The sequence below is a fragment of the Procambarus clarkii genome, chromosome 17, assembly GCF_040958095.1.
Source record: "Procambarus clarkii isolate CNS0578487 chromosome 17, FALCON_Pclarkii_2.0, whole genome shotgun sequence".
NCBI lineage: Eukaryota > Metazoa > Arthropoda > Malacostraca > Decapoda > Cambaridae > Procambarus > Procambarus clarkii.
In genome coordinates this window covers 21,305,355-21,319,539 of record NC_091166.1, presented here as the reverse complement: position 1 = coordinate 21,319,539, position 14,185 = coordinate 21,305,355, and the positions used below count along the sequence as shown (strand labels likewise).

The window sequence follows — 14,185 nt, the reverse complement described above, 5'->3', positions numbered from 1 at the left end:
GGTAGGCACAGAGCCTCTGCTCCTTCCTTAAGGATCCATGGTGAGATTCAATCCGGGCCAATAGCCTTTGTCACGTCCACTTCTAGCAGATGCTTCTTACCTCCCTACTGGTAATCTCAAACTCCTCTAGTGGTGTCTGGGTTGGTGTTCCCTCCCTTATCTCTGGGACTTTTCCTTGCTCTGAGGTGAGTACTTCCTGGAATTTCTTATCGAGTTCCTCGCACACGTTCTTGTCGTTTGTAGTGAATCTTTCTGCCCCTATCCTCAGTTTCATTACCTGTTCCTTCAATGTTGTTTTCCTCCTGATGTGGCTATGCAGCAGTTTTGGTTGAGTCTTTGCCTTGCTCGCTATGTCATTTTCATATTGCCTCTCTACCTCTCTTCTCACCCTGACGTATTCATTCCTGGCGCTCTGGTTTCTTTCTCTGCTCTCTAGTGTTCTGTTTCTATAGTTTCTCCATGCCCTTTTATTTAGCTGCTCTGCTAGCTTGCAACTCTGATTAAACCATGGGTTTCTCATTTCCATTTCATTTTTTTCCTTTTGAACTGGGATGTACTTGTCTGCTGCCTCCTTACACTTCTGTGTGATGTTGTCCATCATGTCTTGAACCGTCTTTCCTCTGAGCTCTGTTTCTCAAGCTATTTCAGTTAGGAATTTTCTAATCTCCTCATAGTTTTCCTTCCGGAATGCTGGCCTCTTGTTTTCTGGTCCCTTCCTTGAGTACATTAACCCTTCTTCGACTAGATATTCAAACAACAGTACACTGTGATCACTCATACCCACGGGGGCTTCAAGACCGATTTCCCTTATGTCTGAATCGTTCAGAGTGAATACTACGTCGAGTCTTGCTGGTTCATCATTGCCTCTCATTCTCGTGGGACCCTTGACATGCTGACTTAAAAAGTTTCTAGTCATCACCTCTAGCAGTGTCGCTCTCCCTGTTTCCTCACCTCCATGTGGTTCTCTGTTTTCCCAGTCTATCCTTCCATGATTAAAGTCCCCCATAATGGGCAGATGGGATCGGTTTCTACAGGCAGCAGAGGCTGCTCTCTCAATGATAATGTTAACTGCCATGTTGTTTCTGTCATACTCTTGCCTGGGTCTTCTTTCATTTGGTGGTGGGTTATATATCACTGCTCCTACTACTCTTGGTCCTCCCATCGTCATGGTGCCTGTGATGAAGTCTCTGAACCCTTCACAGTCCGAAAAAACCATCTCCTCGAAACTCCATTCTTTTCTCATCAGTAGAGCCACTCCGCCTCCTCCCCTTCCTTCCCTCTCTTTCCTTATTACAGTTGTTACGGCCCTCTCGGGACGCAACGGGGTCCTTACTCTGATGTTGTTAGAGGAAGATATATGTATCCGTTCCCAAGCCAGTATTGGCTATCAAGGGATGAGATCCGTGACGCAAGTAACTTAAAAGGGAGTAGGGAAAGAAAGCTAAGAACTTAACATTATACTTGTCACCATCACCAATTAAATATATAAAATCAAAAAGTGCACAGGGGGGAGGGGTATTAACACTATACAAGGGGATTATACACAATATAGTCTTCTGCTGAAGACTCTGGTGCCACAACTCTCGGTGCCGAGTCCTTGGTGCTTCTTCGTGGCCACACAACGAAATATCCACAGAAGTTGAGCCTACCCTGGCCACAGGTCAGCCAAAACACAGGTCCACTGGGGGCACCGTCGTGGAGGCCGTCAACCACACGTCCAGCTGGTCTGCTGGCAGGTACTGAGCCACCAAGGCTGGTACGGCCACTCCACGAACGATATAAGGGGTACGCCCTAGACAGGAGTCTCGTGTGATATCACAAATCACCCTCCTGTCCTCAATACCCCAGTGGATGATCGTCTCCAACAGTCGGTCCCGGGTAAATCCTCTTACTGCCACTCCACTGGCAGGCTAACACACCACAGTGTTCTTCCGGGGGGACGACGTCACAACAGCTGCAGCAAGGTTCAAGGTATGGAGACTGGCTGCCTCGGGTAGACTGACTCAACCTTCAACACAGCGGTCCCAGGTCGACTCTGTAAACAGACACGTCATCAATGACTGGGACACACTAAAACACCTTACTTACGGGCTCGGGCACAAACACCTGACGTATCCAGTCCATAGATGGCGCTGTCGTCGGAGCACCACCTTACCAGAGGTCAGTGGCGGCGGTGTAGAGTGCTGAACGGGACTGGAAACTGGCCCTCGTAGCTGATACACGGCATCCTCACCAGGTGTCGTCGGCGTTTGGCGGGGGGTTTCGGGAGCTGACCCACAGATGGCGCGGTCGTTTACTACTCCGTGCTCGGACGCTGGATCCGGGTTCATAACACCTCCCCACCAAAAGGAATTTGGTTTGGGGTTCTATAAGGGAAGACAAACCAAATTAGTATGAGGATTTAGATGCGAGATAATGCATCAGCTACCACGTTGTCCACCCCTTTGATGTGTTCAATCTGGAGGGGGTATTGCTGCAGATGGAGACTCCATCTGGTGAGCCTGAGGTTCTTTTGCCTAAACTGAGCCAGGAACTTTAGAGGATTATGGTCGGTCCGTACTAATATAGGATGACCATTGCTTGTTAGATACACCTCAAAGTGCTGGACGGAATTAATCAAGGCCAACGTTTCCTTCTCTATGACCGAGTAATTCAGCTGGCTGGGGGTGAACTTCTTAGAATGGTAGGCCACCGGATGTTCCACCCCCTTCTCGTCCGTCTGGGATAAAACGGAGCCCAGGCCATAGTCAGAGGCGTCGACCGTCAGGATGAATCTATCCTCAAAGCTCGGGGACCTGAGGATTGGAGCAGAGATCAGAATTGCTTTGAGACTCTCGAATGCCTTCTGGCAATTCTCATTCCATATTAACTTTACCCCCTTCTTCAACAGATTGGTCAGGGGGGCGGCGATGGAGGAAAAATTAGGGACAAACTTACGATAAAACCCAGCCATACCAAGGAAACGCAAGATGTCCTTCCTGGTAGCTGGCGTAGGATACTGGACTATTGCCTCGATCTTGCTGGCCTTCGGCGCAATCCATCCTCCTCCAACCTTATGACCTAGGAAGATGACAGAGGTTCTGGCAAACTCCGATTTATGCAAGTTGACCACCAATCCTGACTGGAGCATGGCCTTGAAGAAATCCTCTATGTGACGCAGATGATCCTGCCAATCTACATCATATATTAATACATCATCGATGTAGACTAAGGTGTTTTCCACGTCACGCAACACAGTACCCATCAGTCTCTGGAAAGTGGAGGCTGCGTTTTTCATCCCGAATGGCATCACCTGACATTCAAACAGCCCGTCGGGAGTCACAAATGCTGATATGGGTTTGGCTTTTTCCGTGAGGGGAACTTGCCAATAGCCTTTGAACAGGTCAAATTTTGTCAGGTACCGGGCTCTACCTATGGCATCCAGACATTCCTCTACTCTGGGGAGCGGGTAAGTATCTGCTACAGTGACCTTATTCACCTGGCGATAATCAATACAAAGACGGTATTTCTTACCAGGTTTGGGCACTAGTAGTATCGGGGATGACCATGGGCTCGAGCTCGGGGCTATCAGATGGTGTTTCAGCATGTAATCTACCTCCTCTTTCACCACCCGTTTCTTCAGTGGGTTGAGACGGTACGGGTGTTGCTTTATAGGTCGGACGCCTTCCTCCAGCTCGACATCATGCCTCAAGACAGATGTTAATCCTGGAACATCGTCGAAGATAGGCTTGTATTGCCGGATCATCTGCAGCAATGATGATTGATGTCCTTCGGCCACGTGTGTCAACTTTGCCTGCAAGTTTAACAGAATGTCTGAGTTAGTCAACACCACCTCTTCCTCCTCAATGTCGTCATTAGTGGTCACTAAGTTTACGGGGAGTGTATCCCGCCCCTCGTATCTCTTGATCATATTAACATGAACCAGAGTTTCTTTCTTACGACGGTCTGGAGTACTCAGAAGGTAATTGAGGTTAGTAACCTTCTTTACAACCGGGTAGGGACCTACGAATCTGGCGCTCAAACTTCCAGTTATAGTAGGAGTACATACCAAAACCAGATCTCCTACTTGGAACTCCCTTTGCTTGGTCCTCCTATCATACCTGCTCTTGATAGTTCTTTGTGTACTTTCTAAGGTCCTAGTAGCCATCTCCCAGGCTGAGAACAGCCGTCCTTTATTTGTAGACAACCAGTCCACAATATCCTCGTTGGTTTCTGCGTCCAGCCAATGGTCTCGTGCCACCTCTAAGGGACCTCTTACTGAGTGACCAAAGATCATCTCGAATGGGGAGATTCCTATGGATTCATTGGGTACTGATCTTACCGCAAATAGGAGGTAGGGCAGTTCTTCAACCCACTTACTCTGCCTGTCGTAGCAAAACTTCCGAAGCATGCCCTTCAACGTCTGGTGAAAACGTTCCAAAGCTCCCCGAGACTCGGGATGGTAGGCACTAGAGGTTACCTGTCGGATTCCCAGGTCGGCGATCTGTTGGCGAAACAAATGGGACATGAAATTAGATCCCTGGTCCGTCTGAATGGTCTTGGGAAGACCGTATCGTGAGATGAACCAGAGCAGTTGTTTCACCAAAACCCTAGCTGTGATGGTCTTAAGGGGGATCGCTTCTGGGTACCTACTAACCCGATCTAGTATTGTTAGCAAATACTGTACCCCTGAGGTAGCAGGTGGAAGAGGGCCTACTATATCCAAGATGAGGTGTTCGAAGGGCTCACCTATTGATGGAATGGGGTATAAAGGGGCTTTGGGGACAGGCTGGTTTGCTTTCCCGGCCACCTGGCAGGCGTGGCAGGTCTTGCAGAAACGACGTACGTCCTCCTTCATATGCGGCCAGTAGAAGCCCTTGGCTAGGCGTTGGAAAGTCTTAGAGATCCCACCATGTCCAGCAAATCTATTAGCATGGGCTGTTTCTAACAGCTTAGATCTGAACACGGCTGGGACGACTATCTGATCACCTACCGCACTTGACTGGGGGTATTTCGGAGGATGCCGGCGACACAGTACACCACTTGACCACACATATAGATCCCCTCCTTTCGCAGGAGAGTCTACGGTGTCGGCCAACTTCCGTACCTGAGGGTCCTTCTTCTGTTCCTCTATCAGATGGGCTCGAGTCCAGCGTTCAGGAACCGGCATCTGGACGGGCGGGACTGGTGTATGGCTACTTGTATCCTGTGGGATAGGAGGAGAGTCAAACAAAGTGTTTAGATCTAGTGGTGCATGGAGGTGCGCCTGAGACCTGGTTTGCACTGCTGCGATGGGACTGGTCTCTTCACGTCCTGGATTATCCATTACCAGGGGACAGTTGGGTAATAATCCTAGGGCTAAGTCATTGGCTAATATTACGTCAATCCCCTCTATGGGAAGACTATCCACCACGGCCAACCGACACTCACCTTTGAAGTGCTGAGAATCTAGATGCACTTGTACCAATGGGGCAACGTACAAGGTGGAAGGGAATCCACCCAGGATTACCTTCTGCATCTCATCAGCTGATATACCTTCGGGTAATGATGATGCCAGAATCAGAGACTGGGCCGCTCCACTGTCTCTAAGTATTACCACAGGCGTACTTGAAAGGCCACTGGCTACATATCCTTGGGAGGTATATGGGGCGAACAATCCTTTCCTCTTCTCTAGGGTGGATGTCGGTGGTACTATACTGTTCATCAGCATGACTTCCCTACGGGGATTAGTACCTGTACTGCTACGACACCTTGCAGCAATATGTCCTCTCTTACCGCAGGTCCAACACAATACGTCCCTTTTCGGACTAATTCTCCGAGGACTATCTGAGGTTGTCTTGGCGGCACTTCGAGGGGCGGTTTTATCCTCCGGTTTATGTTTGGCTGGATATCTTGAATAGGTCTTCGGGACGTACCTAGCAGATGGCCTATGAGTCAGGATATACTCTTCAGCCATGGTGGCTGCCGCACTCAAGGTCTCTACCTGCTGTTCCTCGAGGTACGTCTTCAGGTCTCCAGACAAACAATCCTTGAAGTCCTCGAGCAGAATCAGCTGCTCGAGGTCTTCCTTGGTCTCCACCTTCCGAGAGGCACACCATTCTTGAAAAAGTCGCTCCTTGATGGTGGCGAATTCGGTGAAAGTGTGCTCTGAGGTCTTCTTCAGGTTTCTGAACTTTTGCCTATATGCCTCAGGTACCAATTGGTACGCCATGAGCACCACTTTCTTCACCATATCGTAATCGCCGGAGTCGTCAAGGGATAACGTAGAGTAGGCGATTTAGGCCTTCCCAGTCAAGACTGACTGTATCATGATGGCCCAATTCTCCCTTGGCCACTCTAAAGAGGCAGCGACTTTCTCGAAGGATGCGAAGAACTTCGAAACTTCTCTCTCGTTGAATTTGGGGACCATTTTTATATTCCTTACCGGATCGAAACCGCTTACTCCAGTTTGTCTCTGTTCAGCGCCTAGTCGTAATACTTCTAGTTCATGTTGTCTCTGTCTTTCCTTTTCTTCTCTTTCTCGTTCTTCTCTTCTTTCTTCTCTTTCTCTCTCTTCTCTCTCTCGTTTCTCTTCTCTTTCTCGTTCTTCTTTCCTTTCTTCTAATTCTAAACGCCTCATCGCCAATTCTTTATCTTTTAACTCTCGTTCTAATTCTAACTTCTTCCATTCAATTTCTCGATTGATTTCCAAGGCACGCATCTTTACAGTTAGGAAGCTGATATTAAGCTCACCTGCATCACTGTCAACGTCGCTGCCCTTATCTTCCTTTTCCGTGGAAGCTATCTCCTCACCTTCCCTTGTACTAGGAGTCTCGCCTTCCTGTTTCTCTTCTGCCTTCAGGTGCCGGTGAACCTTGGACAAGATCTCCACACGGGAATCACTGGCACGGATCTTGATCTCCAGGTAGGCGCTCACTAGTACAAGCTCTGGTTTGCTCAGATACTTTAATCTGGCAAGACAGTCCACTCTATTCAGAAAAGCCTGAACATCGTCCAGATCATCGATGGTAGCTTTGTCTGCCATTGTCACAGATGGAACACTTAACGAGCACTTAACACACCGAGCACTGTTCTACGTCAATATTGCACTTTATCGCACCAAACTCTGCACTTGCCAATATTGCACGTAATCACTCCGGGCACCGCACTACCCAATATTGCACTGAGTCCAAGCGAACACTTCGCTCTACAATATTGCACTGAATCACTGAGCACCGCACTAGTCAATATTGCACTTAATCGCTTAATCACAGCGAGCACCGCACTGCACAATATCGCACTTAGTCACTCTGAGCACCGCACAGGACGTATAACGTCACAATCGTCACACACAGGGGGAATTATTTACAGGGATTACGCCACTTCACCACCCCTGTCAAACATACTTAACAAGGGGACGGATCCCGCTGGGGATGCCAATTATGTTATGGCCCTCTCGGGACGCAACGGGGTCCTTACTCTGATGTTGTTAGAGGAAGATATATGTATCCGTTCCCAAGCCAGTATTGGCTATCAAGGGATGAGATCCGTGACGCAAGTAACTTAAAAGGGAGTAGGGAAAGAAAGCTAAGAACTTAAGATTATACTTGTCACCATCACCAATTAAATATATAAAATCAAAAAGTGCACAGGGGGGAGGGGTATTAACACTATACAAGGGGATTATACACAATATAGTCTTCTGCTGAAGACTCTGGTGCCACAACTCTCGGTGCCGAGTCCTTGGTGCTTCTTCGTGGCCACACAACGAAATATCCACAGAAGTTGAGCCTACCCTGGCCACAGGTCAGCCAAAACACAGGTCCACTGGGGGCACCGTCGTGGAGGCCGTCAACCACACGTCCAGCTGGTCTGCTGGCAGGTACTGAGCCACCAAGGCTGGTACGGCCACTCCACGAACGATATAAGGGGTACGCCCTAGACAGGAGTCTCGTGTGATATCACAAATCACCCTCCTGTCCTCAATACCCCAGTGGATGATCGTCTCCAACAGTCGGTCCCGGGTAAATCCTCTTACTGCCACTCCACTGGCAGGCTAACACACCACAGTGTTCTTCCGGGGGGACGACGTCACAACAGCTGCAGCAAGGTTCAAGGTATGGAGACTGGCTGCCTCGGGTAGACTGACTCAACCTTCAACACAGCGGTCCCAGGTCGACTCTGTAAACAGACACGTCATCAATGACTGGGACACACTAAAACACCTTACTTACGGGCTCGGGCACAAACACCTGACGTATCCAGTCCATAGATGGCGCTGTCGTCGGAGCACCACCTTACCAGAGGTCAGTGGCGGCGGTGTAGAGTGCTGAACGGGACTGGAAACTGGCCCTCGTAGCTGATACACGGCATCCTCACCAGGTGTCGTCGGCGTTTGGCGGGGGGTTTCGGGAGCTGACCCACAGATGGCGCGGTCGTTTACTACTCCGTGCTCGGACGCTGGATCCGGGTTCATAACACCTCCCCACCAAAAGGAATTTGGTTTGGGGTTCTATAAGGGAAGACAAACCAAATTAGTATGAGGATTTAGATGCGAGATAATGCATCAGCTACCACGTTGTCCACCCCTTTGATGTGTTCAATCTGGAGGGGGTATTGCTGCAGATGGAGACTCCATCTGGTGAGCCTGAGGTTCTTTTGCCTAAACTGAGCCAGGAACTTTAGAGGATTATGGTCGGTCCGTACTAATATAGGATGACCATTGCTTGTTAGATACACCTCAAAGTGCTGGACGGAATTAATCAAGGCCAACGTTTCCTTCTCTATGACCGAGTAATTCAGCTGGCTGGGGGTGAACTTCTTAGAATGGTAGGCCACCGGATGTTCCACCCCCTTCTCGTCCGTCTGGGATAAAACGGAGCCCAGGCCATAGTCAGAGGCGTCGACCGTCAGGATGAATCTATCCTCAAAGCTCGGGGACCTGAGGATTGGAGCAGAGATCAGAATTGCTTTGAGACTCTCGAATGCCTTCTGGCAATTCTCATTCCATATTAACTTTACCCCCTTCTTCAACAGATTGGTCAGGGGGGCGGCGATGGAGGAAAAATTAGGGACAAACTTACGATAAAACCCAGCCATACCAAGGAAACGCAAGATGTCCTTCCTGGTAGCTGGCGTAGGATACTGGACTATTGCCTCGATCTTGCTGGCCTTCGGCGCAATCCATCCTCCTCCAACCTTATGACCTAGGAAGATGACAGAGGTTCTGGCAAACTCCGATTTATGCAAGTTGACCACCAATCCTGACTGGAGCATGGCCTTGAAGAAATCCTCTATGTGACGCAGATGATCCTGCCAATCTACATCATATATTAATACATCATCGATGTAGACTAAGGTGTTTTCCACGTCACGCAACACAGTACCCATCAGTCTCTGGAAAGTGGAGGCTGCGTTTTTCATCCCGAATGGCATCACCTGACATTCAAACAGCCCGTCGGGAGTCACAAATGCTGATATGGGTTTGGCTTTTTCCGTGAGGGGAACTTGCCAATAGCCTTTGAACAGGTCAAATTTTGTCAGGTACCGGGCTCTACCTATGGCATCCAGACATTCCTCTACTCTGGGGAGCGGGTAAGTATCTGCTACAGTGACCTTATTCACCTGGCGATAATCAATACAAAGACGGTATTTCTTACCAGGTTTGGGCACTAGTAGTATCGGGGATGACCATGGGCTCGAGCTCGGGGCTATCAGATGGTGTTTCAGCATGTAATCTACCTCCTCTTTCACCACCCGTTTCTTCAGTGGGTTGAGACGGTACGGGTGTTGCTTTATAGGTCGGACGCCTTCCTCCAGCTCGACATCATGCCTCAAGACAGATGTTAATCCTGGAACATCGTCGAAGATAGGCTTGTATTGCCGGATCATCTGCAGCAATGATGATTGATGTCCTTCGGCCACGTGTGTCAACTTTGCCTGCAAGTTTAACAGAATGTCTGAGTTAGTCAACACCACCTCTTCCTCCTCAATGTCGTCATTAGTGGTCACTAAGTTTACGGGGAGTGTATCCCGCCCCTCGTATCTCTTGATCATATTAACATGAACCAGAGTTTCTTTCTTACGACGGTCTGGAGTACTCAGAAGGTAATTGAGGTTAGTAACCTTCTTTACAACCGGGTAGGGACCTACGAATCTGGCGCTCAAACTTCCAGTTATAGTAGGAGTACATACCAAAACCAGATCTCCTACTTGGAACTCCCTTTGCTTGGTCCTCCTATCATACCTGCTCTTGATAGTTCTTTGTGTACTTTCTAAGGTCCTAGTAGCCATCTCCCAGGCTGAGAACAGCCGTCCTTTATTTGTAGACAACCAGTCCACAATATCCTCGTTGGTTTCTGCGTCCAGCCAATGGTCTCGTGCCACCTCTAAGGGACCTCTTACTGAGTGACCAAAGATCATCTCGAATGGGGAGATTCCTATGGATTCATTGGGTACTGATCTTACCGCAAATAGGAGGTAGGGCAGTTCTTCAACCCACTTACTCTGCCTGTCGTAGCAAAACTTCCGAAGCATGCCCTTCAACGTCTGGTGAAAACGTTCCAAAGCTCCCCGAGACTCGGGATGGTAGGCACTAGAGGTTACCTGTCGGATTCCCAGGTCGGCGATCTGTTGGCGAAACAAATGGGACATGAAATTAGATCCCTGGTCCGTCTGAATGGTCTTGGGAAGACCGTATCGTGAGATGAACCAGAGCAGTTGTTTCACCAAAACCCTAGCTGTGATGGTCTTAAGGGGGATCGCTTCTGGGTACCTACTAACCCGATCTAGTATTGTTAGCAAATACTGTACCCCTGAGGTAGCAGGTGGAAGAGGGCCTACTATATCCAAGATGAGGTGTTCGAAGGGCTCACCTATTGATGGAATGGGGTATAAAGGGGCTTTGGGGACAGGCTGGTTTGCTTTCCCGGCCACCTGGCAGGCGTGGCAGGTCTTGCAGAAACGACGTACGTCCTCCTTCATATGCGGCCAGTAGAAGCCCTTGGCTAGGCGTTGGAAAGTCTTAGAGATCCCACCATGTCCAGCAAATCTATTAGCATGGGCTGTTTCTAACAGCTTAGATCTGAACACGGCTGGGACGACTATCTGATCACCTACCGCACTTGACTGGGGGTATTTCGGAGGATGCCGGCGACACAGTACACCACTTGACCACACATATAGATCCCCTCCTTTCGCAGGAGAGTCTACGGTGTCGGCCAACTTCCGTACCTGAGGGTCCTTCTTCTGTTCCTCTATCAGATGGGCTCGAGTCCAGCGTTCAGGAACCGGCATCTGGACGGGCGGGACTGGTGTATGGCTACTTGTATCCTGTGGGATAGGAGGAGAGTCAAACAAAGTGTTTAGATCTAGTGGTGCATGGAGGTGCGCCTGAGACCTGGTTTGCACTGCTGCGATGGGACTGGTCTCTTCACGTCCTGGATTATCCATTACCAGGGGACAGTTGGGTAATAATCCTAGGGCTAAGTCATTGGCTAATATTACGTCAATCCCCTCTATGGGAAGACTATCCACCACGGCCAACCGACACTCACCTTTGAAGTGCTGAGAATCTAGATGCACTTGTACCAATGGGGCAACGTACAAGGTGGAAGGGAATCCACCCAGGATTACCTTCTGCATCTCATCAGCTGATATACCTTCGGGTAATGATGATGCCAGAATCAGAGACTGGGCCGCTCCACTGTCTCTAAGTATTACCACAGGCGTACTTGAAAGGCCACTGGCTACATATCCTTGGGAGGTATATGGGGCGAACAATCCTTTCCTCTTCTCTAGGGTGGATGTCGGTGGTACTATACTGTTCATCAGCATGACTTCCCTACGGGGATTAGTACCTGTACTGCTACGACACCTTGCAGCAATATGTCCTCTCTTACCGCAGGTCCAACACAATACGTCCCTTTTCGGACTAATTCTCCGAGGACTATCTGAGGTTGTCTTGGCGGCACTTCGAGGGGCGGTTTTATCCTCCGGTTTATGTTTGGCTGGATATCTTGAATAGGTCTTCGGGACGTACCTAGCAGATGGCCTATGAGTCAGGATATACTCTTCAGCCATGGTGGCTGCCGCACTCAAGGTCTCTACCTGCTGTTCCTCGAGGTACGTCTTCAGGTCTCCAGACAAACAATCCTTGAAGTCCTCGAGCAGAATCAGCTGCTCGAGGTCTTCCTTGGTCTCCACCTTCCGAGAGGCACACCATTCTTGAAAAAGTCGCTCCTTGATGGTGGCGAATTCGGTGAAAGTGTGCTCTGAGGTCTTCTTCAGGTTTCTGAACTTTTGCCTATATGCCTCAGGTACCAATTGGTACGCCATGAGCACCACTTTCTTCACCATATCGTAATCGCCGGAGTCGTCAAGGGATAACGTAGAGTAGGCGATTTAGGCCTTCCCAGTCAAGACTGACTGTATCATGATGGCCCAATTCTCCCTTGGCCACTCTAAAGAGGCAGCGACTTTCTCGAAGGATGCGAAGAACTTCGAAACTTCTCTCTCGTTGAATTTGGGGACCATTTTTATATTCCTTACCGGATCGAAACCGCTTACTCCAGTTTGTCTCTGTTCAGCGCCTAGTCGTAATACTTCTAGTTCATGTTGTCTCTGTCTTTCCTTTTCTTCTCTTTCTCGTTCTTCTCTTCTTTCTTCTCTTTCTCTCTCTTCTCTCTCTCGTTTCTCTTCTCTTTCTCGTTCTTCTTTCCTTTCTTCTAATTCTAAACGCCTCATCGCCAATTCTTTATCTTTTAACTCTCGTTCTAATTCTAACTTCTTCCATTCAATTTCTCGATTGATTTCCAAGGCACGCATCTTTACAGTTAGGAAGCTGATATTAAGCTCACCTGCATCACTGTCAACGTCGCTGCCCTTATCTTCCTTTTCCGTGGAAGCTATCTCCTCACCTTCCCTTGTACTAGGAGTCTCGCCTTCCTGTTTCTCTTCTGCCTTCAGGTGCCGGTGAACCTTGGACAAGATCTCCACACGGGAATCACTGGCACGGATCTTGATCTCCAGGTAGGCGCTCACTAGTACAAGCTCTGGTTTGCTCAGATACTTTAATCTGGCAAGACAGTCCACTCTATTCAGAAAAGCCTGAACATCGTCCAGATCATCGATGGTAGCTTTGTCTGCCATTGTCACAGATGGAACACTTAACGAGCACTTAACACACCGAGCACTGTTCTACGTCAATATTGCACTTTATCGCACCAAACTCTGCACTTGCCAATATTGCACGTAATCACTCCGGGCACCGCACTACCCAATATTGCACTGAGTCCAAGCGAACACTTCGCTCTACAATATTGCACTGAATCACTGAGCACCGCACTAGTCAATATTGCACTTAATCGCTTAATCACAGCGAGCACCGCACTGCACAATATCGCACTTAGTCACTCTGAGCACCGCACAGGACGTATAACGTCACAATCGTCACACACAGGGGGAATTATTTACAGGGATTACGCCACTTCACCACCCCTGTCAAACATACTTAACAAGGGGACGGATCCCGCTGGGGATGCCAATTATGTTATGGCCCTCTCGGGACGCAACGGGGTCCTTACTCTGATGTTGTTAGAGGAAGATATATGTATCCGTTCCCAAGCCAGTATTGGCTATCAAGGGATGAGATCCGTGACGCAAGTAACTTAAAAGGGAGTAGGGAAAGAAAGCTAAGAACTTAAGATTATACTTGTCACCATCACCAATTAAATATATAAAATCAAAAAGTGCACAGGGGGGAGGGGTATTAACACTATACAAGGGGATTATACACAATATAGTCTTCTGCTGAAGACTCTGGTGCCACAACTCTCGGTGCCGAGTCCTTGGTGCTTCTTCGTGGCCACACAACGAAATATCCACAGAAGTTGAGCCTACCCTGGCCACAGGTCAGCCAAAACACAGGTCCACTGGGGGCACCGTCGTGGAGGCCGTCAACCACACGTCCAGCTGGTCTGCTGGCAGGTACTGAGCCACCAAGGCTGGTACGGCCACTCCACGAACGATATAAGGGGTACGCCCTAGACAGGAGTCTCGTGTGATATCACAAATCACCCTCCTGTCCTCAATACCCCAGTGGATGATCGTCTCCAACAGTCGGTCCCGGGTAAATCCTCTTACTGCCACTCCACTGGCAGGCTAACACACTACAGTGTTCTTCCGGGGGGACGACGTCACAACAGCTGCAGCAAGGTTCAAGGTATGG

General features: G+C 49.1%; 2 protein-coding genes across 2 annotated transcripts; both read right to left on the bottom strand.

The window, feature by feature from the left end:
- Nucleotides 1-2,401: 2,401 nt before the first annotated feature.
- Nucleotides 2,402-5,935, bottom strand: LOC138365588 (uncharacterized). The gene has a single exon (XM_069326067.1). It carries the CDS (start codon nucleotides 5,933-5,935, stop codon nucleotides 2,402-2,404), a length of 3,534 nt encoding a protein of 1,177 aa, XP_069182168.1.
- Nucleotides 5,936-8,505: 2,570 nt separating this feature from the next.
- Nucleotides 8,506-12,039, bottom strand: LOC138365587 (uncharacterized). The gene has a single exon (XM_069326066.1). The coding sequence runs from the start codon at nucleotides 12,037-12,039 to the stop codon at nucleotides 8,506-8,508; it is 3,534 nt and encodes a 1,177-aa protein (XP_069182167.1).
- Between the last annotated feature and the right edge of the window lie 2,146 nt (nucleotides 12,040-14,185).